Source organism: Berghia stephanieae, chromosome 3 (assembly GCF_034508935.2).
Source record: "Berghia stephanieae isolate SIO BIC M18660-M18661 chromosome 3, UCSD_Bste_1.3, whole genome shotgun sequence".
NCBI classification, from domain to species: domain Eukaryota; kingdom Metazoa; phylum Mollusca; class Gastropoda; order Nudibranchia; family Aeolidiidae; genus Berghia; species Berghia stephanieae.
Window position 1 is genome coordinate 32,702,627 of NC_088362.1, and position 23,711 is coordinate 32,726,337.

Consider the following 23,711-nt stretch of genomic DNA (forward strand, 5'->3'; position numbering starts at 1 on the left):
AAGAAAACATTTTCATTTGTGATGCTTCCCGTCAGCTCTGACAAGACTGTTTTACGATTTTACGAACGACAAATCTTCATGATCAATATTTAAAAGTGAAAAAACACAGTATTGTCCCTTTGACAAGCTCTTTTATATATTGAGGTAAAATTCATAGGCTATCAATGAAGTAAGGCCAAGTCAAATCGTCTTGTGTAGTGTCTTGCTGCGAATAGAAGGCTGTGCGTTGTTTTTCGCCGGCCGAAGGCTGTGAACGACGTTGTTATCTCAGGTGATAAGTTGGATACCCTGGATTTCTCATCGAAGGTGAGTAGGTACATTGGTATATGCGCCCGATCAAGGAAGTATTTGCTGGCAAAAAATCTCTTTTCTTCTTAGACTATGATTATGATATATGTGGTTAGTGGTGGGACCTAGCCTAACTCTAAGCCTAAATCTAAACTCTAACCTAACACTAACACTCACTAACACTAGAGTTGTTATTGTTATCGGGAGGCCTTCCGAAAGCCCCTACATCCCCAGTATTCTTGTTAATTTATAATGTTCTAGCAGGGGGTTTGGGAGGGGGGAGACTTTTTTATAATGTTCTAGTATGGGGGGGGGGGGGGGGGTACTTAAAACATTTATCACAACGAGAACAGTTTCATTTTCTACACTTTTTGCGCAACTTGAGCCTTGTGGAGAGAGGGCGATTGGGATGGAGACAAAAATTAAAATCAGCAGAATACCTATCTCCATCATATATTAAATATTGTTTACAATTTCCCATTCCCATTCATATCATCATTCATATAGACATGACCCACATTCACGTAGTGATAAGGCCAGGTCAAAGTCAAGGTATCTAGTAAAAGTAAAAGTAAAAGAAGATTTAAAAGCTGATTCCCTTTCTGCTTACTTTGAAAATGAAGTACAGAAGTTCAAGTTCAAATCCTGTGAAACCTGACTCACTCCCCATACACATAGACTACTGACATCTTGGTCTTGAGAGTACGAGAGCAAATTAAGTTCTTTAGTGAGTTTCTTATTCTTGTTACTTATCTTTGTCTCGTTTGGAGACAGAAGTGACATGATTTTATACAATTTTATTGTCTCTAAAGCTTTGGAATTATTCAATAAGGACACAGTAGGGCTACCAGTACTGCTGGCGATACACTTTTGAAGGAAATTCAGACAAAATTCATAAATGATCCTTTAACCTTTCATGCACATGTTAAAAATTTAGTTGATAAATTTTGAAAACATATTGCATTGCACAACCTTTCGTCTTATCCACATCATACAGTATGCCTAGCTGTGACAATGATCAACTTTCAAGTGACTGCTGTTGTTGTATTGTACTCCTCCTCTGCAGAGGGTAATGCATATTAAATTGACTTTGTATCAACAATGGAATTAAAATGTTTATGGGGAGAATTAGAATTCCGTACTTTGTGGCAATATTACCAGGGGATTACTTCAACAGGCATGTTGGGTCCTCTCCTGCTCATTATATTTATGAAGATCTACGCCTACCTGATAAAAAAAGACTAAAATTCCTTTTATTTATCCCAAAGGGAAATTTATCTTTAATTCTAAGGGAAGACTGGAATAACCCAGGCACCAGCCTCAGTGCAGTGCAGCAAACTGAAACTATGGCGAGGTGACTTGCTTAATGACATTAAAAAGCACAAGTATTTGAACCCAGTACCATTCGGGTACGAAGCAAAGGCCGTACCACAGAACCAGACTGCACCATTCAATCATGATATTATGTCTGAATGTAAGTTATTAGTGGATTATACAAAAGAAACAAAAATGTGCAATTTTGATTTTGTACCAGTACCAGTAACTAGTCCTACTAGTAGTGGTGATACAATGAAATGTTGCTAACTGGTCTACTTCATATACCCAGGCCCTAGGCTAATGGCAGGCAGTTTTATTTCAATGAATTGAAAGCTAGTACATTATTTTCATTTTGGACATTCCAACCCTGAATTCAGTTACAGTCCAAACCGCTTTATTGGGACGATTCCTTGGGAACGGATTTTTTTCTCTATAAAAAGTCATACTCTTTCCAATTCCCAGCCGCTTAATTGGGATGGCCCATCACTTATTGAGGATGCAATTTGACAATGGCCGTCTCCATTAAAGAGCTTTTTCATTGTCTCCAATTTAAAACGATGGTTCATAAAATGCAAATTAGTCTAATGGGATGATCAACTGGATGTATAGTCGTATCGTTCATCACAGAGATGGGAACAATAGAATTTACCTGTATTCCTTGGCAGCAGCATCAACATGGTCTTAGGTCAACTGACCAATGGTGCGATGGGTAATGAGTGATAGCTTTGTTTGCTCAAGGCTTTCACCCCCAAATGTTTGTTTGTTCAATGAGACGAATGGGTAAACAGCACATTATTAATCCATAGCTTACTTATGCAACTGTTGTGAGTGGCATATTCATTCGTATTGTTTTGTGCAGTTAGATTTGTCTCTCATCATATGATCAAATTAACAGTCAAGTGGTGGCTAAAGTAAACCAAATTAGACGCCAAACAAGTTTCCCTGATTATTATGTTGACTTAAATCTGAAAAATTGTCCAATTTCATGCCCGCTGCTTAATTGGGACGATTTGTCGGCAACCAAGCTGTCCCAATAAACTGGCTTGGACTTTATATATGTATATGTATATATATGTACCCAGACACATTGTGTATGAACCTGGTTACACTTCATTGAAGTAATTTTTAAACATGTAAATCTTCAATTTGGTTGATAGGCACTGTACCATAAAACTTGTGGAAAGTCACTCACCACCATCATTTATCCTGACTGGGCACATCTAATCAGGATTTTATGTGAAATGTTAAACTGTTTTCATTGTATTTCATCTTGACTGGAGAGAAGTTTTAAGCCGGAAAAGCTTTGCAATTGACTAGCGTCCTATCCTAAAGGAATGCAATCAATTGCTATAGTACATTTTATGTTATAGAAACCAGGATAAACTCTGGCTCCATTGGCCGAATGGCTCTAAAGGACTTTTTTTCTTCTATTTGATGTTGACCCTAGAAGGGTTTTAAGCCGGAAATGTTCTTGTTCAGCTTTTGTTTTGTATTTTGGGGGTTTTTTGTTGTTTTGTTTTTTTTAAGTTGATAATCATGTGTTCATATTTATTCCTTGTTTTTATATTCCACAAATTCTGAGAGCTGTTTATTCAATCATAGAAATGATGATGAGAAATTGTTTTTTGACAATAGTTGTCAGTTAATGAAGGGTCAATCATTATTGTGTTGGTAATTTTTATTTATTTTTTTCTTTCTATTATTTTCAAAAGCAATGCTTGGTGATATTTTACAAGGGTGAAAAAAATACCAAAAATAAAACTGATAAAAAGATAGCTTAAAAATTGCAAAGTGATGAGATCACTTGGTTTTTCTACAAGATTGAATGCACTTGAGTAGAGTTGTGCTGACTTGACAATTATAAACTGCCGTGTTATCATCTTTCTTCTTTTTTTTTGGTGACATTTGAACACTTAAGATGCCCTGAGGTGACCCTGGTAGGCTTTTTGAGATCACAGTTTTGTTTGACTTTGATGTTTTTGAAATTGTTTTAAAAACTTCCTCTTCAGCTGAATGGCACTGTGTTCACAAGAGGGAACTAGATAAACTTCTTATGCTGAGTTTTAAAGTCAACCGACTTGTTGACTTGTACAGAAAACAGACATTTTATTCTTCTTTATTTATAAACTTTCTGGATATGAATTGCGGGAGAATTTATTATTCATTACGAAATGGCGAGCAAATTAAAATAAATATGAATATTTATATAGTGATTCTCCATTGCTTTACCATGCTTATTGCTCTTCACAAAGTTTTAGTTATTTCTCTAGCAGGCTATATGGAATCGTGATTCCATTTCATACCGAACCAGTCACCTGTTAGGCATCCTAATTGTACCAACACTTTTTCAACATCCGTCACTGCCTGTAGCTAAGCACACATTCACTCTTAAGTCGAGTGGGATAATGTGTGTAGAGGACCTTACACTTCTTCTTCCTCCTCCTCCTCCACTCTGAATCTATACGTTCCTTGGTTAAAGTAAAGGCACCCACAATTTCAGTGGCATTTCAAACCGATACTGTTATCTCTAAATTGAACAAAAGAATGTATTTTGTTCGGAAACTTTCAGAATTTGACATAGACAAACAAAACGTTATGCACCCTTTTTTATAGATTACTTTTTGTATTACAGCATGGTGTGGAAATGCCAGTATTTGCGACATTAAGAAAATTGATCGGAAAATTGATAAAGCCAGGAGTTATACTCACCCAATTTCCAATGTTGAACAACTGTTCAAGAGATTTTATCTAAGTAAAATGGAGAAAGTTATGAAGGATGGCGATCACCCCCTTCACAGATATATTAAGTTCTCCATGAGCAGTCGCCTTATATCTATAAAAACAGAGACAACACGTCACCTTAATTCATTTTTGCCACATGGTGTTTGAATTTTTAATGCGCAACTGATTTAAATTAAATACTATCTTTTAAATATACACACACAAGTGCGGACTAAAGGCCAGAGGTATGGCCTATATAAAGTGTTGCTATTGGTTCTTGGTTGTATATTTTACATTTTTGTGCATTTATTTATATATATATATATATATATATATTATATATATATATTATATACTATATATTATATTATATATATATTATTATATAATTATATATATATTGTCGCCATGTTGTAACTTGTGTTTGTACATTTATGCATGCCGTTTAAACGATTCATTTTTTTTTTTTTTGATGAATAAAGTATGTTATTATTATTATTATTATTGACTTACTTGACTTAGATGCCTTTCGCGTCTCGACCGAAAGATCGGGTCGCCTTGGCTGTTTCCAGTATTTCCTGTGTGAGGTGTCTCCAATATTGCCGGTCCTCTGCTAGGGTTCTCAGATTTTCAAGGTCCCCTGCCGTTGTGAGACTAATGCTTTGTCCAAGTGTTGTGAGGTTTTTTTTTATGATCACAGGGAGTGTTGTGATCGGTTTTCCTCTGAAAAGGTTCCCGTGTTTTTGGAAGTATCCCGACATGGCTTGGTTAGCTGGTATGTTTTTGTCCCTGCGTAGTATGTGACCGAAAAGTTGCCATCGTTGTTGTAAAATGTCAAGGGAGATTGGTCTTTCTTTTGTGATCTTATAGAGTGATTCATTTGAGATCTTTTTTGGGTATTTGTTGTCCAGTACCCTTCTTAGCTGTGTGCGATGGAAGGCATCCAGATGTTCTTCTTCGGATTTTGTCAACGCCCAAGTGCCGCGGTTATACAGAAGTACCGGTTTTACAAGAGCATGGTACGGTTTCAGTTTGGTTTTTCTCTTTATTTTGTCACCTCTAATCCATACATTGGTGAGTTTACTGAGTGCGGTGTTTGATAGCTGTTTTCTTCTTTGTACATCCTCGGTGTCTCCAATTAGTGAGCCGACTTTCTTTGTTCTTTTCCATTCCTCTTTGTTCCTCGATATTGTTGTAAATTCGGTTTTATTGGCATTGACTTGGAGGTTATATTTTATGAGGGTATTTTGTATGATGTCTATATTTGCTGGTGTTGATCCAATAAAATCGACATCATCTGCATAGGCGATTTCTCTAGGGATTGCATTCTCAATATGAGTCATTGATTTTGGAATGACTTTTCGAACTTCTTTCAGAGCGTGTTCTAAGTATATTGTGAACAGAATCGGGCTCAGATTATCTCCTTGGGGGATCCCGATGTTACTTTCGAACTGCGTCTGTTTTGTGGCCCCGTATATCCTTGGTTGTATCTTTGTGTTGCTGAGGAGAAATCGGATTATTCGGAGCTCGTCTTCGTCTACTATTTCTGTTAATATCTCCAAAAGTTTTCCTCTGTCGATCGTATCAAAGGCTGCGGACATATCGATTCCGGTTATTGTTATGGATATGTTTTCTTTGAGTGCCTTTGCTGCCGACCATTTATGTGGCCATACAACGTCGGATGTGCTTCGGTCTTGGCGAAACCCGCTTTGGCTATGTGGTAGATATTTTTCTATTTTCGGTCTAATTCTGTTGAGGACAATAGTTGACAGTGTTTTTCTTATGGTATTCAGTAATGTTATTGGGTGCAGGTTGTTTACGGGTCCTTTCGTTTTTCCTGGTTTTTGTATTGTAATTAGGACACAGCTGTTTATGTCCCAGTCTTTGTGTGTTGAGAATGTTTTGTTCATTATGTTTGCAATGCTCAGATCCAGGGAGAGGGTACCGCATTTCAGCAATTCAGCGGGAATTTCATCTTCGCCTGGGGATCTGTTATTGTTTAGGCACTTTATGCTATTTCTAACTTCAGTTGTTGTGATGCGGTTGTTTAGGTCTCTAGGGTTTCCTGAGAAGGGCGATATTTGTGAGACTTGTTTGTGAAATTTCTGCTGGAAGTGGTCAGTTACAATGTCAAGGATATCGTTGGGATTTGTTGTCTGTTTGCCAAATTTATCCTTATTATTATTATTATTATTATTATTAATTCTTTAATATTCTGTTCTATTGGATGATAATCATTCCACACGCACCACACAATTGGACAACTAGCGTTACACAAACACATCCACCCAATTATTTACTTTCCACACTTTCCGCAAGGCTACATAAACGTGTCGGAGCCATTGTAGTCGCTTCAACTGGCCACGATTAGAAGGGAATGTGGATTATAGCAATTTTGTCATATTATTATATTGTTCTTGCTTTTTATTCGATTAAAGCACACTTCACTGACTGTGACTGTGAACTTCAGTTCCTTGCAATTCGAGAGAGAAAACAATATGCTTTTGATGATAGTAAAAATAATAATGATGATGATGATAATAATGATAATTCTGATAACGCTACTATTACTTCTTCTGCTACTATTGCCACTATTACTTCTACTACTACTATTGCCACTACTACAACAACAACAACTACAACTTCTACTACTATTACCGGGGGGGGGGGGGGGGGGGGGGGTCTGAGCTCTTCTGAGCCTCATTCAAATAAGGAAATTCCTTACTCATAGTAACTCATCCATAAAACATGCTCGTCCTTACCCCCCCCCCCCCCCCCCACCCTCCTCTCTCTCTCTCTCTCTCTCTCTCTCTCTCTCTCTCTCTCTCTCTCTCTCTCTCTCTCTCTCTCTCTCTCTCTCCCTCTCTCCCCCTTACACACACACACACATATAATTTTTTTAAAAATACACTCGCTGACACAAACACTCAGACACCCGCGCACACACAATTTAGTTTTTTTTTTTTAAAACACTCACTGACACAAACACACATACACACACACACACACACACACACACACACACGTTAACGTACATAACCAGGCATAATGACACATTCCTTTATTCATATCTTTACCACTCAACCAAGACTCAGGTGAAAAGTAGTCTTGAGATACACAGTAATTCAACAAAAAAAAAAAAAGAAGACAAATCTATCCTGGTTTCACACACGGGCCCTACTACCACTTCACCAGGGGGAGCAGCCGGTGTTATCAAAGAAGATTAGTCAAATAGAATTATTTTCTGAATGAAACGCTTACAATTACAAACGTAGAACAAACCCTAACGGTTTGTAAGCGTTGTGAGTTGGTGATTCAGAATTAGAAAAGAGTACTGTTCCTCCTGTGTTACATTTTGTGGATTACTCAATGGTTTCCTCTTCTCTAAAGTGATCTTTCCAGAAGTAGTATACTCAGTCTTGTTTATTGGGATTATATAATAGAGGTATACACTGGGAATTCTGTAAAGATAGAATGAAGTTGACGTCACCCGGGCCTTTGTTATTGGTCTTTTGTTTTTTCATTGTTGTTATTTTTGTTTTTTTTTTTGTTTTTTTGCCAGCCACGTGTATGAGTAATTCTCACTTAAATGTATTATCCAGACTACACATTTTTTTTTTGTGTTGGTCCGTTATACTTCCGGATGATAATGTTGTGAGCTTTTTAGCCAAGTACATACTATCTATAAGATCATCTCAGTCCAATGCCCTCTGATTGCTATGTGTCAGTCCCGGGTTCTAAAGGTTACCACCTCAAAATCCAATTTAAAAAAAAATTTTTTAAAGCCTTTTCATCCATTACTCCGCCCCTATGGAACACTCTCGGTCCTCGGACTAAGTCCTGTGAAATTTTATCATCTTTCAGGAGATGTCTGAAGACTGAGTTGTTCCAAAAATGAAATAGATGTTGCTTGGATTTCGTTTCTGTATTTATGCTTGGTATGTAGTGTCGTGATTTAAAAAAATACAGCAAACAACTATTGTGTAAAGCGCCGCAGAGCACAATTACGTGGATGTTTAGGCGCTATATAATTTCATTATATATATATATATATTTTATTTTATTTATTTATTATAATATGTATGGATATGCACTATGTAAGTACCATGCTCAGTGTGCGTCTCAGTGTTTCATTTAGTTCCCCCCCCCCCCCCCTGTAGACCATGTGCAAACCATGTTTCCATTTTATACTACAGCACCAGTCGCCTGTTATCACTTTTGTAATATCCGTCACTGCCTATAGGCAGGTCATCATTTACACCTGTGACGAGTGGTACTAGCAGGCCAGTTTCAGGCTGAATTAGTCAAATAGATAGAGGACACCCTAAGCCTAAAATCTCATTGTTGTTTTTGTTGTATTATTAAAGTGAGCCATCAGTACATACTGTATTACCTATCTTCGCATTGTCATTCAGTTTGCAAGACGAAGGAGAGAGAAGCTTCCATTTAATATGCGATTAGAGAATGTTATATATAATAATTGTTTTAAAATAATTAAATATCTCTTTATTCATTTCACATGGGGAAAATATAATTTGTCGTTATAGATTATTGGCATGGTAATAGTTTGTATGTAGGTCAAGGCATACGTGACCTACTCTCACAATCAATGATAGTGTAAAGATAGAGAGAAATATTCCTTAGTCTTAATTCCTATTGTCTTTGTCTTGATCCCGCACTTATTACAGAGTTAACGACTCCGTTAGTCGACTGGTGCGAACGCGTCAAAAAAATCAAAATTTAGGTCACACACGCGCACTCATTTGAGGAGACGTCATGATCGGCGCAGAACGAAAATGGAGCCTTCGTTCTACGTCGCTTCTGCGATTGACTTGTTCTAAATGATATGGCCAGATGGGGGTCTTCCAGTGAGTACTATAAGTAGACTCATCACGTCTTGTCGCGATTGTAGTGTAATGGAGAAAAGTGAATCAGTAATAAATTCCAGTAGGGAATTAGAGATGCACATGTTTCTGTTGTAGACCGAAGTACAGATTTAAGCCCGAAACTTTCCTTGTGTGTGTGTGTGTTTTGTTTTTTGTTTGTTTTTGTTTTTGTTTTTTTTTAATGCTGTGTATTACTACATACATATTATATTTATATTGATATGTTTTTCACTTTTAATTTATCGAATGCCTCGAACCCACCGGTTTCTTGTCGCAGACACAGTTGCAAGTGGAGACGTTTTTCTTTCTTTTCTTTTCTTTTGTATTTTTTTTTTTAAGAAAAAGAAAAGTCAAAATGACATTACCAATACGTATTTCGCGGTTTCAAATCAAATCATTTAATCTCGTAGACACAAAAATCCCACCTCTTGGACTATGCAACGGGTGCGTAGGTGTAGATATTCAAGTTGAAGGTTCAGTCGTTTTGTCTATGTTATAATATAATAATAATATGTAAAATAATGCATTTCTGGTTCTGATTACTTCCTTTCGTCAAAACCATTCACGCATGTCTAGAAATATCTATTGCGGTTTTATTTTATTTTGTCTTCGCCCCTCCACCCTCCTCTTGATTTACAAAGACTCCATTCTGTTGAATGCTTGCTATTGTTTAATATATAATATTGCAAGCTCCACGCGTTTAAAACGAACTGGCCTACTCTATCAACTTGTATATATATATATATATATATTATATATATATATAATATATATATATATATATATAATATATTATATATATATATATATGAGTCATTGAAATTAAGTTCCCAAAGCCCTGAAATGCCGTACTGTGGGAATATAAAACACATTATTTTATTTTAAAGTTTGGCCATAGAACTCGTCCTTTAAATGTAGACTGATTAAAATGACCCTTATTTTGTCAAAAACTCTTAAACCTGAGTCTTCAAGTGAGTACCAGATTGGAGAGTTTTTCTTTTTTGACAAGATGAGGTCATTATAATCGATGGATATTTGAGGACGAGTTTTCTTGCCAAATTGTTTTAAAATATATTTTTTTTAATTTTTAGAATAGGAGAGTATAGTCGTGTAACAGGTGAAGGGTATGGAGTGGTCCGGGTTATATTTTTAGAGAGTCTTTCCTAACAAAGGGGGAGGGGAAAATACAAATCACGTTTTATGAGGTTTTTGTTTGTTTTGTGTTTGTTTTTGTAGCTGTCTTGTGACTGGTCTGATCCCTGATCTGTCTTTTGCTTATGAATAGCTTTGATTTGAATAAATGGTGTGCATGCTATGGATAAACAGTGGTATACAAAGCAGAAAGAAAAAGGAAATACGCTAGAATGTCAGTCTGTCCTTGAGTAACCTTCCTGTGGCGTAAAGGTATTCATTTTGACACTGAATCAGAGGTTCTGAGGTTTAGATCCTATGTCAAATAAATAGGCTGATTATTCGAAGTGATTATTTTTCATGTTGATATTTTCATTTTGCTTTGTCTAGCAAGGTTTTATACAATATTAATTAATTTTTTTGTTTTATGCTAGTGCCTAGGTCACAATTTTTCACCCGCAAGAAATAAAATAATATCGCCTTACAGTTGTCCAGCATTAAATACACTATTGCAGTCGGCTTTGAATCCCATGTAAAGCGCTTTGATCACTCTTTAATGTATATCACGCTCAATTTTTTAATTTTTTTTTTTGCTCATCATTCGATTGGGCCTGTTATTGCTATTAGCAGTTTTAAATAAGTGATATTCAATATCATATTATTATGGTATGTCTTCATAAATCTTCTCTTTTCAATGGCGGATTTCTGTTATATGGTCGAACAATGAAATTGTTATTATAGCTGTTCGACCTCCATCGGAACAGTATTATTATTCAATGGAAATTTGATACGTGATATGAGCTGTAACTTGTTATTTCTTGCTTTCATTGTAGCCTTGTTGCGATATCAGAATTCAAACTGTGTGTGTGTGTATGTGTGTGTGTGTGTGTGTGTATATATATATATATATATATATATATATATATATATATATATGTGTGTGTGTGTGTGTGTGTATGTGTGGTTAGATGTGGAAGGCATCTCTCTCTCTCTCTCTCTCTCTCTCTCTCTCTCTCTCTCTCTCTCTCTCTCTTGTCTATATATTCTGTTTATCTATCCTTCTCTCTGAAAACCAGTCCTCTCCTGTCTGTAATACGGTAGTTATTCATTATCAAGTAGTAATTAGAGCAACTAATTTATACCCCAATCTGTCTAACGCTAAAAGGACGCCAACAATTGCTCTTTACCCTTTAGTAATGGTTTTAAAAAAAGATGTGATGTTGATAATTAAATAATGTTCTATTTCTATTGCACATTGGTGTCCCACATGCATAATGGATTTTAAACATTGTATTTTATTTCTAAAAGAAATGGATTTAGAAAAATAAAAGAAAATTCCTCCATATTTACACGTTTGGATAATGAGATAATGTCGTGGTCAATGTGTGGTCATTGAGTTGCTGTTACTTTTTGTAACGGTCCAGTCTGTGAGGTGGGTCATTGTGACCGATGGACGTCCCAGATCGATGAGTCAAGGATGATAATGATAATAATAATAATATTGATGATGATAATGTCAGGTCTGTTGCTTTGGTCGTCATGGTAATCGGTCGTGTACGTAGCGGTAGCTGTATTAATGCCTATTGGATGGTGGTTGTAAGTAGGGATGATGTAGTCTTAGCATTATAGCGATCTATCCCCCCCCCCCTCCCCCATTCTCTCTCTCTTCTATCTATCTATCTCACTCTCTCAGACCCCCCCCCCCCCCCCCCCCCCTTCAAATATCTCCCTGTTTATATATAAATATGAAACTCTATTTAGGGACATTCTTTCACTATATCTATCTATCTATCTATTTGTTTATTGATCGGTCCATCCATCCATTCATTCATTCATCCACCCATCACCAAAAGCTGACAGTCGGCATTTTACACAAAGCACACAACATCCACCACCCGCCTTATCGTTCATGCATGGATGTTCGTGTTATTTCAACTGTCCATGTCTAATTCTAATTAATTTTTCACTTCATCAGAATTTCAAATTTTGCCACTAAGTCATCACTAATCATACCACTTGAAACTCAAAACCGCTCAAAGCGGTTATTGGTTACTTAAGGCGTAGCCACGGATTGGTTATTCGCCTTTGGATTTAACTTGGGTTTTTTTTTTTATTAAAAAAAAATTGATCGAATCCTAGCGGGGACAACTTGTTTTTAGAATTCTAAAAATAGATAAATAAAATAAAATTCCCTTTATTCATCTCCATGGGGAACTTTTTCTTTAGGGTCTATTCCAAGAGAAGACTGGAATAGCCCATGCGTCAGCCGCAGAGCAGCGCCGCAAAGTGAGTTAGGGCGAGGTGACTTGCTCAAGACCACACAGCGCAGCAGCGGGTGGTCGAACTCGGTACCTATCGGGTATGAAGCCAAGACCGTACCGCTGAGCCACGCTGCCACATCAAAAGCTCAAGAACAGCAACAATAACAACATCATCAACAGCAATAACAACACCATCAACAACATTAGCAATTACAACAATAATAACATCAGCGACAAATTACAATAGAAAACAGTAACAACAGCATCAAAACACAACATTGTCAACAACAATAGTAATAACATCAGCTACAACATCATCATCAATTACAACAATAATAGCATTAGCAACAAATTACAATTTTAAAAAAACAGCTACAGTAACAGTAACAACAACATCAAAACACAACATCATCAACAACGGCAATAGTAGTAAAATCAGCGACTACAGCATCCGCAATAAAATCAGCAGCAATTACAAACAATAATAACATCAGCAACAAATTACAATAAAAACAGCAACAGAAACAATAACAACAACATTAACAGCGGCAACAACAAAATCTGCAGCGTTATGCGTAGAGTAGATCCCATCCACTCTCCTCCTCTCAAGGACACGGCCACACGAGATTCATTTCCGCCTTGTTTTGTGTTCATGTTGACACCGACTCGGTCACCCTTCACCGCCCCCACATGCTTGTGAGGAAGGGACACAGACACACACACACACACACACACATACACACACACACTTTACCGCTCACTCACTCAATCTAGCACACACAAACGACATCAGTCAGTGATCACTCACTCTGACTCTGCTGTCACAACTGTTATTTCCTCAGTGACTTATTGGTTCAAAGTGTCCTCGTATCTTAACATTGTATTTTATTCTTATCTTATATTATCATAATATTATCTTATCTTCTAAAATGCCAACTAGGATGATGTTTCCTTCCGATGCCTTAAACATAACATGCTACTGGAACAATCTTGATAAATCACATTTGTTTCTGATTATGACAAAATTTAATCATATACCTATCTTAATGCATGCAATTCGTTATCAATCAAATTTCTTGTACTGGTTAACAGAGAAATAGAATTTTGGGGTTTGTTTTTTTGGTTTTTATTTTTTTATTTTTTTTTTTTTTGCTCAAAATATAGTGCCATTCCAAATAATAACTAGATACACACGACGACCTAACGAATTTTATCTAGATAATTTAGTTTCACACCGTGAACCGGATAGTTATCACATCTGTTTTTTTCTTCAATCCTAGATCCGTCCTTGTTTTACACTTGTGAAAAGCATTGTAGTTTAATTAATCCCCTAGTTGTTACCCGTCACATATTTACATGAGTCGGTCTTTATTTTCGTCTATGAAATTAAGAAGCAATATTCGTGTTTTCTTGTTTTGTTTTTTTTTGTTTTTGTTTTTTTTTTTGTTAAATTCCTAACAGCAGATGAAAATCCTCAAGGATAGTGGTTAATATACTCACAAAAATAACACTTAATTTACGGTTTAAACCATTTGGATATTTCTAGAGTATAATAGTATATTTCTTTTTGTAACCTATAAGTTTATCATAATTTTGCAGTGTTGTAAATGCCTCCTATTATTTTATGTTGTTTTTCTTTTCTTTTTCTTCTAAACATAAATTATCCTTTTTTTTTAATTTCAGAGCCAGGAGTGAGTTTCAGCTGACTTAATTGACAGAAAGGCAGTTTGTTATTGGTCCAATTCACAAGTGGTCATTAACAATTCATTGTTACAGAAAATATAATGTAGTTATTAATCAAATCAGCATTTCCTTGGAAGGATTAAAAAAAAAGCATCACGTGATTTTTCTGTTCTCCTTCAGATGGACCTGACCGATTTGTGAGTTTTTTCAAATAGATTTGAGTGATTCTATGAGGTTCATCAAATAGATTTGAGTGATTCTATGGATTCCTTCAAATAGATTAAGTAATTTGTGAGCTCCTTTATAGATTTCCATCGGCACACAACGTCTAGAATTGAATCTTTCTTTCACCTCTTGTTTTCTAGGGATACATTCATTGCTATTGGCTATAATATACTTTCGTTGTCTTGAGGTTGTCGTCTTCTACTTCTTCTGGACAACACCATCATTTCTTTGTTGTGATTTTGTGACGGGATTGTAATCGAATCAATCGATAATCGATACCATGGCGACCTCGGAGGATGTCAAGCTGCACATGTTGTCAGCCGACCAGAACGACAAAGGTATGGAGGCATTTTTTCAATTTTTAAAAATTATTTTTTATTCATTTTTGCTTTTGTAAACATCGTCATTTTAATCAAGTATTTTTCATTGTCTATTATTCCTCCTTCTCATATTCCTCTTCATTGTCTTCCTCTGTTTCGTCCACCTTCCTCTTCCTCCTCCTCCGCCACCAGCTCAACAACTTCCTAATCTTCCTACTGCATTAAAGTGTTTACTTTTGTTCATTATATATATTTATGATAATTTTCATCATTCTTACCCGTCTTCAAATAAGTATGCACGTCCGTCTGTCATTGACTAGGATAAAAACTGGTCAGTCATCCACCTTGAGACATTGGCCTTCGTCTAAAAATAGCAACGACTCGACCCAATCCAATCCATGTTATTTTTTCATCCAGACCTTACAATAATAATGCAGGCGCAGGTATTGATTTATGTTTTATATTATGCGTGAATTATCTTGATGAGAGTTTTACCAAGACCAGTGCTGCCGTCCTCTGGAAAAACCCATATTTGAAAATTCGGCCAGAAAACTCGTCCTTCAGATATCGATCGATTTAAATGACCCTCATCATGGCAAAAAACTCTTAAAGCTGGGACTTCCTGAATTTGGGGTAACGTGTTTGTTAGGTTTCTTACTCCAGGATACAACATCGGGATCAGAATTTTCTACGATCACTGCCACCCATCCGGCCACTGGCCATGATTAACATCGCTTGACTTGTGCGGCTATGTGGTCTTGAGGTATGGCACTTGCTTTCGGATCGGAAGGTCCTGCGTTCAAGCGTCGCTCGGCGCATAGTCCTTAGGAATGAAAAGGCTCTTTACTCACATTCTCTTACTGTATTCAGGCGAAAAACGAGTACCTGGCCGTTAACAGCGTTGTGTTTTGTCTGAAAAAAAAAATGTGTTATAAATTATCACCTTTTAGGCGTCATGTCTCGTTCTACATGTTACGAGTTGCTGTTGATCAGGACCCTTGGTGCAGCACTTTGAGCACGTTTAGTGGATATTTGACCTATATTAAAAAAAAAAAAGCTCAAAAGCTCAAGTTGCCTTTTATGACTGGGCACTACACCAGACCTGTACCGCCGAGTTACCCAGCCACCTCAGTATGTATTATGGAATAGTGTGTGATGTAATGAACGTTGATCGTGGCTGCAATGTACATAATTAACTCAATTACCAGAGCAGCTGTTGGTCCTGGCTTTGTGACTCCGACCAAGCGAGGACATTTGAATATCTTTTTTTAAAATGGAGCTGTGCCTAAATGGCGTTTTTGTAACATTTGACCACAGATTTATACAAGGAGATGTGCAACGAGCTTCTTTTTGCGTGCTCAAAAAAAAAAAAAAGAAACTTGAGCTTTTATAGATTCTGTGCGCTTGGCTGATACACTAACATTGCCATCCGGAAATATAACGAACCAACACACAAAACTATGTGTAACCTTGAACCTTTCCTAGTCTGGTTAATACCGTTAGTGAGTATTGCTCATAAACATGGATGGCAAAAAAAAAAAAAAAACACTTTACATGACACATTAATTTCATTTTTATTTAATATTAAGTCAATTTTGAAATTGTGCTATTTTCTCTTTTTTACACGCAACAACAACCCAGTCCAGCAGTATGGCTGGTTGGCGACACTTACCCAAGGTGTTAGAAGGTCACCTGTTCGAATCCGGCCCTCACGATTACCAGGTTGCCAATGTCTTCGTGTGGTTTTCATTCACGTTATTAGTAAACATTAATAGAATTAGAATAGCCGCCCCCCCCCCCCCCCCCCCACTTATATAGTCACAGCTCTGGTCTGCTTGGATTCCCTTGCTTGTTTCCCAGAGACAGATGAATTGTTAATGATTAATGATATTTATTTGTTCATTTGTTTAATTTCATTTATTTATTTGTTTATTCATTTATTTATTCGTTTATTTATTTATTTATACATTTATTTATTCATTTATATATATTTTTTCATTTATTTATTTTATTTATTTATTTCTTCATTCGTTCCATCATATAATTTATTTATTTATTTATGGTTTAAATTTAACAGACACACTTTCTCACGTCATCGGTTTGATACTTTGTTTATTATTTTGTAAGTTTTAATTTGCCCCGGAGATGTTTCATTTTATCATTTTAAAGATAGAAAAGCTAAGGTGCATAATAATCCAACAACCATCACGATGATGTATGGATATATAGAGAGATCGTGTCCTTTTGTTAGTTTTAAACAATAAATGAATGAATAAATCATAAATGAATATTTGCGTTTTTGTTTTTATTTCGAGTTAAGCAACGAGCCATTTTATTATTAATAGTCGTCGTTAAAACGATTCGTTCTCTACCGTTGGCTCGGTTTTGTGTCACTGATGAATGTACTATCACTGTCACTGACGTGTACATATATGCAGGTCTGACATCCGAACGCAATTATGGGCCTAGTTTAACATTATTGTAAAGACAATATTTTGCGTCATTTTTGAGATTTCCATTCCAAAAATGAGCCCATAAGGTATTGGGTTATCAGACCTCCAAATAAAAAATCCACGTCGACGGTCACCTAAATTATAGTTTTTTTTTCAATGTAACAACAATGGCCGTAGTTCATCTCGACATTATATTCCTTTTAATGTGGTGGCTTTTTTTTTTTTTTTGGGGGGGGGGGGGACATTTTAATCACATGCTTGTAGTTATAGCTTTGTTCACTTATGTGTGGGTGTTTCACAAAATATTTTTTGATTGCTTCATGTTAAATGCTAAGTAATCCAAGAGTCTCCATATGTGGCCTCTCCAATATGATTGTGTACGCCATAACGAATGGACCAGGGAGACGGAGATGGATTTATATTAAAAAATATTCAAGTATAATTATTATCAACTTCTACAATATTGTTTCGAGCATTCGCTCTCATCGGGAAGTGAAATGCTCGAAACAATATTGTAGAAGGCGATCATAATTATATACTTGAAATATTTTATAAATTACTCCTTTTATCAAAAAGTTGAGCACTATTATTTCATGGCTTTTTGTTTTCATAATTAATAGATAGATAGAGAGAGAGAGAGAGAGAGAGAGAGAGAGAGAGAGAGAGAGAGAGAGAGAGAGAGAGAGAGAGAGAGAGAGAGAGTTGTGTTTCATCTATCACGTAATGTTGTGATATTGCTTCACGTCCAGCGTTAAAGATGAAATGTTGGCCTCACCAATATTATGACTGTAATAGGCTTGCATAATGAATGGATTAGAATTGGTTTACACGCAGGTCAATTACGTAAAGCTTGTTGTATTGCTGTAGGTAATTTGTCCTTATTTCAAAGTTGATGACCTACCAGTCATGCAGGTTGTTGTAGTTCGAAGTCTATAGTTTTTTTTTGTTTTGTTTTTTTACTGTTGTCTTAAGATATTTGAATTTAAAATTGAGCATTTTTATACTGTCGTGCTCTGGAAAAACACATAATATTTGGAAATTTGGCCAGAAGACTCTTCCTATTCCTTCAAATATCGATTGGTTTAAATGACCCTCGTCTTAGCTAAAAACTTTCAAACCTGGGACTTCACGAAGTCTCTCACCGCACTCAGGTGTAAAATGAGTACCTGGCCTTAACAGCGTTGTACTTGTCGGAAAAAATGTTATATCGCCTAACAGGCGTCATATCCCGTTCTATATGTATGTTTCGTGTTGCTGTTGATCAGAGACCCTCTGCAAAGCGCTTTGAGCACGTTTAGTGGATATTGGCTTCATAAAAGCTATCGTTCTTTTTTTCTATTGTATGTTTTTTGTTTGTTCCCCCCCCCCTCTCTCTCTCTCTCTCTCTCTCTCTCTCTCTCTCTCTCTCTCTCTCTCTCTCTCTCTCTCTCTCTCTCTCTCTCGTAACACGTCCTCAAAAATTGTAGCAGGGTAAAATTCTATAGATAGTATGCACTTGGCTAAGTTCACAACATTGCCATCCGGAAGTAAAATTGGCCAACACACAAAACTGTGTGTAACCTTGAAGGTTAATACAGTTTAGTGAGAAGTACTCATAAACGCCGATGGCAAAAAACAATAACAAAGAAATGAGTGACGTCATGTTCGAACTATCTATAGGAATAGGACAGACCAAGAAGTTAAAAAACAAAAGAGAGAATAAGGTTTACGGCATTCACCACTTCATAGATAGTATGCGCTTGACTAAGAAGCTCACAACAATGCCATCCGGAAGTATAAACACACAAAACTCTGTGTAATCATGAACTTTAATAGTCTTGATTATACAGTTTAATGAGAATTACTCATCCTGGATGGGGTTCCTGACCTCCCATTGTGGGCAGGGGGGTACATACTGTGTCTTCTATCCCCTTATATGTTTTCCAACAGGCTTTCTGTCTTTGTCTTGGAATGAGATTACTTGGTTTTGTCCTGGCCCTGGCCGGAGTCTTAGCTGGGAGAGAAACAGTCAAATGCATAATTGTTGTTTTGGGAGATGATATTTTTTTCCTTGTAAATCATCTGTCTGTTATGTATTATTATATTTGTTATTTTATAATGTAAGCATTTGAGTGTATTCCTCTTTTTTGGATTTTGTGCTTGTGTCCGGATGAGACTTATAGGTGGTCTCAAACTCGCTGGTTCGGATAAGTAAGTGGTCTCAAACTAAGTACTTTGATAGTGTGCTCTTGGAATTTACATCTGATCCCTATTTGTTCCCAGTGCTTTATTTGTAACTCTAGAACTTTTTACTATCCCATTTTCCTCCTTTTTACTGGCGCTGATATAACCTCAATGTGTTGCAAGCGCCGTAAAACCCATAAAAACAAAACAAACAGAATTACTCATAAACGCGGATGGCAAAAAAAAAAGACTCGAGTGACGTCAACTTCATTCTATCTATAGCTGATGGGCGGGCACGATGTATTGGCCAGGCAGATGGTGTTTATACATTTATACTCACTGTGGAGGCCTTTGATTTGTGCTTTTATTTATGACCTTTCATTTGTCTGCTTAAAATTTAAAAGAAAAGAAGTCGGGGGGGGGGGGGGGGTCTATTTGGTTTCTGTCATATCGAAAAAAAAGATGATGCTGATCTTAAAAAGGCCCGGAAAATAACGAATCAAAAACAGCAAAAGAAACGATGACGTTGTTGTGTTACTCTCTCATTATTCCTTCTCCACCCTAATACAAACAACTCTCTCTCTCTCTCTCTTACTATCTTTTCTCTCTCTCTCTCTCTCTCTCTCTCTCTCTCTCTCTCTCTCTCTCTCTCTCATTCCAACCTACTAAAGACCCCCACCCACCCACCCAACTCACACACATTAATATAAATTTAGGAGTTTCCTTAATTATTATTAGGGCCCCCTTCTATAAATCAGACTTTGTCACTACCGATATTCCTGGTGATAAGTGATTATTGAGTGTTGTAAAACTATTTCCGTCTCAGATCGCATAGACTCTCGCTCTGAGTTACTCATCTTAAGCGCTTCGAAGCTTCGGCATAAGCGCTATATAAATGTACATTTATTATTATTTATTACCTTTTCACCAGAGTTTATTATATTATTATAATACGAACATTTAGACCAGACTGGTTTGAAAGGAAAATAAAAATGTTTAAAAAAAAAGGGGGGGGGGGGCGTCTCTTAAAACACTCTCTTATCATCTTCCTCCTTACCTAACCCAATTTTCAAGGAGATTAATAAATTGTTGCATCCCCTTGACATTTAACCCACCAAACAAGCGATTGTATTCAGCCCACACCACCTATCTACCTCCTGTCGATTTATACCTTTTTATTTTTAAGTTACAGAGGAGGACGATTGGGGGTGGAGGGTGGTGAGGGGGTGGTAGAGAAGAAGGGATAGGATGTGTAATCCTAATTTTTACCTGCGTTGTCCGTTCCTAGATGATCTGTGTGTTTTCGTCCTTCTGTTTTATTCCTATTAACACCGCCTGGGCGTATTTTGCTTTCTACGTTGTTGAGGAATGCAGTTGCAAGGCTAAACGTTAAATGTGGAGGTGTGCTTTGTGGTTTTCTCTGTGGATTATAATTCTCACTCCCAACAACTCCGAATTCACTCTGATGATGTGTTGAATCATGTTCATGTATATTGTTTTGGATTTTTCAGAATTATAATGTCTAACATCTGAAAATGTGGGAGACAATGCCAGACATAGCAGAAAGAAAAGTACAATAAATTTTTTTTTAAATCACCCTTCGCAGTAGCTTTGTCTGGCATTGTTTGATCTACACCTTTTTCAAATGTGTATCTTACATCAGTGCCTGCTCCCAAATTGTTCACTTTCATTATATTATTTAATAGGATTTTTGTGATTTATTGATTGATTTTCAACTGGTGTTCAAAGAGGCTTTGTGTGTTGTATGCATTGGTGTGAAGCTCTGATTCCAGTTGGATTCTGTGTTATGTGATGAAATGTGTTACTTTCGTGTGCACGTGTAATATATTATGATGTGAACAATAATATAGTACCGTTTTAAGGTGAAGAAACACAATCTCCCAATCTGTCACAAAATTCATGTATTTATTTCCGCTTTTCACTTGGTTTATGTGTGCTATATTCACTCGCTACGACTGATAATCGCAATCGCATCGGTTGATAATTTTTGAAGATATAAATTGAGGGAAAATTTGAACGTTTCTTTACTGGATATTTTAAGTAATGCTTTGAGTAAAGGATTAATGTAATAAGTTGGAACATCAAAATGGTGGATTTGTGTTGTGATGGTGATGTGTGTGTTGTGAATATGATATCATAAGTATATGTATAATATGTATTATTTTTCTATTTTAATTGAAATCAATACTTGCTTTCCCGTCATACAACCATCAAGCATATCTCCAAGTAATATGTTGTTTTAAGACCATACGTTTTCGGACTGATTATTTTACTGAGTTAAGAAAGCGAAAACCTTACTAGTGATATAAGAAATAGCCAAACAGACGTTTCACGTGATATTAACGAATAAAACTATGTTGTGTTCTAATATAGTTTTTTCTTCTTGGATTTGTTTGATGTATGCTGTATTAAAGAAAGACAATAAATCTACATGTATGATAATAATAAAGCAAAATGTTCTTCATCCCGGTACTGTCTTAAAAGGAAATGTTGACATTGGCTTATTGTGTGTCAGCTTGTGTGCTGTGTAGGCTAGTTTGGTTGTTTATCGAGCAACGGCCATCATGTGCATGTTTGGAGAAAGAATGGTTTTGGTTGCAAATTTTGATTAGATAATTATCGTTTGTTCTGTTTTTTTTTTTTTAATTGAACGTCACTCTCCATTATTGTTTACTTTAAAGTGGTAGTCAAAATTTATATAATTTAATTTACACAAATCCAGAATTTTTATGTTTGATTTATATTGCTTTCGTTTTTTGCTATGTTTGCTTGGTTATATGGGCCATATAAAACTATTTTTTACAAAATGACATTTATATACCAATTATTCCATAACTGACTAAACTTTAATTGCCTCAAAAGTTGTGAATATTAGTGATATGTAATAGCAAAGCATCAAGTGTGTCTCCACCACATATATCAATCTCACCATCTCGGACAGTTTTTGGAGTCGCACTATTGAGTTACTCAGATTGACTTTTCAACATCTTACAGGTCTAAGCACGACTTGATTGGCAGGCTCAAATTGATCATCCTCAATTCAATCAGACTAAATTCAGACGTCTTCCTATTTAACCTCTAAATAGTTTTACCCTGTGAACTGTGGGGACTGATCTCCAAAGTCTAATCAAAGGTCTTTAATCCCAACCCTTTTCCAATGTTACCTGGGTCTGAATAGATACTTGTTTTCCGCTGGCGTTATGGCTTGGAGGAACATATGTAGCTATATTAAGATATTTTTTTCCTTGTATCTGTCTCTTTTATGATGATAATGAGTTAACAGTATATATGATTTGAAAATATGTTCCTCTTAGGACCTGGCTTTGTCTGGATGAAATATTCAACTAAACTTGAGCAAAATTGTTCCCTATGAACCCAACCATGTGTTCACCTTTTCTTTGGCTAAACTTCTAGAACTTTTAACTCTCCCATTTCCCTTATACTGGCGCATATAACCCTAATCTGTGCAAGCGCGAAACTCTTTAACATAAAAAAAATTCCTGTGAGATAGCCTTTAGTAAGATAATCATCAAGCATACATACAAACATAGTCAATTCTGAATGGTGATTGCATAATTTGGCTTATTAAAGGTTCTAAAGCAGAAAAAAGGGTTGATTGAGCCTCTTCCCCCCTAACACTCTCACTACTCGTCTCTCTTCTTCATCTTCCCCTTTGCTCTGTCTGATACCCTTCTCATCAACGACCCCTTTTCTCCGTCATTCATAACACACAACTAATACTACGCACACGTACATCCTGTCTAACTGAAGCCTACACGGATGCATTTCGTTACTTCTCTCCCCCTCTAGACTAACATTTGGTACAACATTTAGTTAGATCATCGAAATGCCTCAAGATCACATCGATCTCGACAATTATTTGGGCTCATGGTTGTCCCTTCCTTCAACAGACAACATCGGCATCACACATCCACACTTCAACTCCACCTTGCCGTGTGTCATGCATTTCGGTGGTTCATGATCCTTGTTTTCGTCAAAACATGGAAGTCGAGGACTCTTAACAGTGGGAGCATGAGTAAATGATCGAATGTCACTTGTCATACTGTCGTTGTTGGAGGAAGCCTGACACTCCGACTTTAACCTAAGCAGTTCAAGCTCTTTCTCCATCAGAGCTTCTTGTCTTTGAGCTCGTGCTCTGCTTATCTCCTCCTCTCCTTTGGCACGTTCTCTCTCCTTCTCTTTTCTCTCTTCATCTTCTTGTAACTGGGCTGTCACCCAAGC

At 36.5% G+C, this 23,711-nt stretch overlaps 1 protein-coding gene across 24 annotated transcripts in view; it reads left to right on the forward strand.

Moving 5' to 3' along the window:
- Positions 1-156: 156 nt before the first annotated feature.
- Positions 157-23,711, forward strand: part of LOC144967555 (anoctamin-1-like) — an 88,226-nt gene continuing 64,671 nt past the window's right edge. For 4 of the 24 annotated variants that reach the window (XM_078904967.1, XM_078904975.1, XM_078904973.1 and 1 more), the window contains exons 1-2: positions 157-306; positions 14,288-14,850. In XM_078904967.1, the coding sequence (XP_078761093.1) occupies positions 14,793-14,850 (58 nt within the window). In that variant the 5' untranslated portion in view covers positions 157-306; positions 14,288-14,792. Of the gene's footprint in view, positions 307-7,511; positions 7,772-14,287; positions 14,851-20,796; positions 20,937-23,711 lie in introns of those variants that run through there. The other 20 variants (XM_078904960.1, XM_078904964.1, XM_078904963.1 and 17 more) reach the window with 12 other exon arrangements.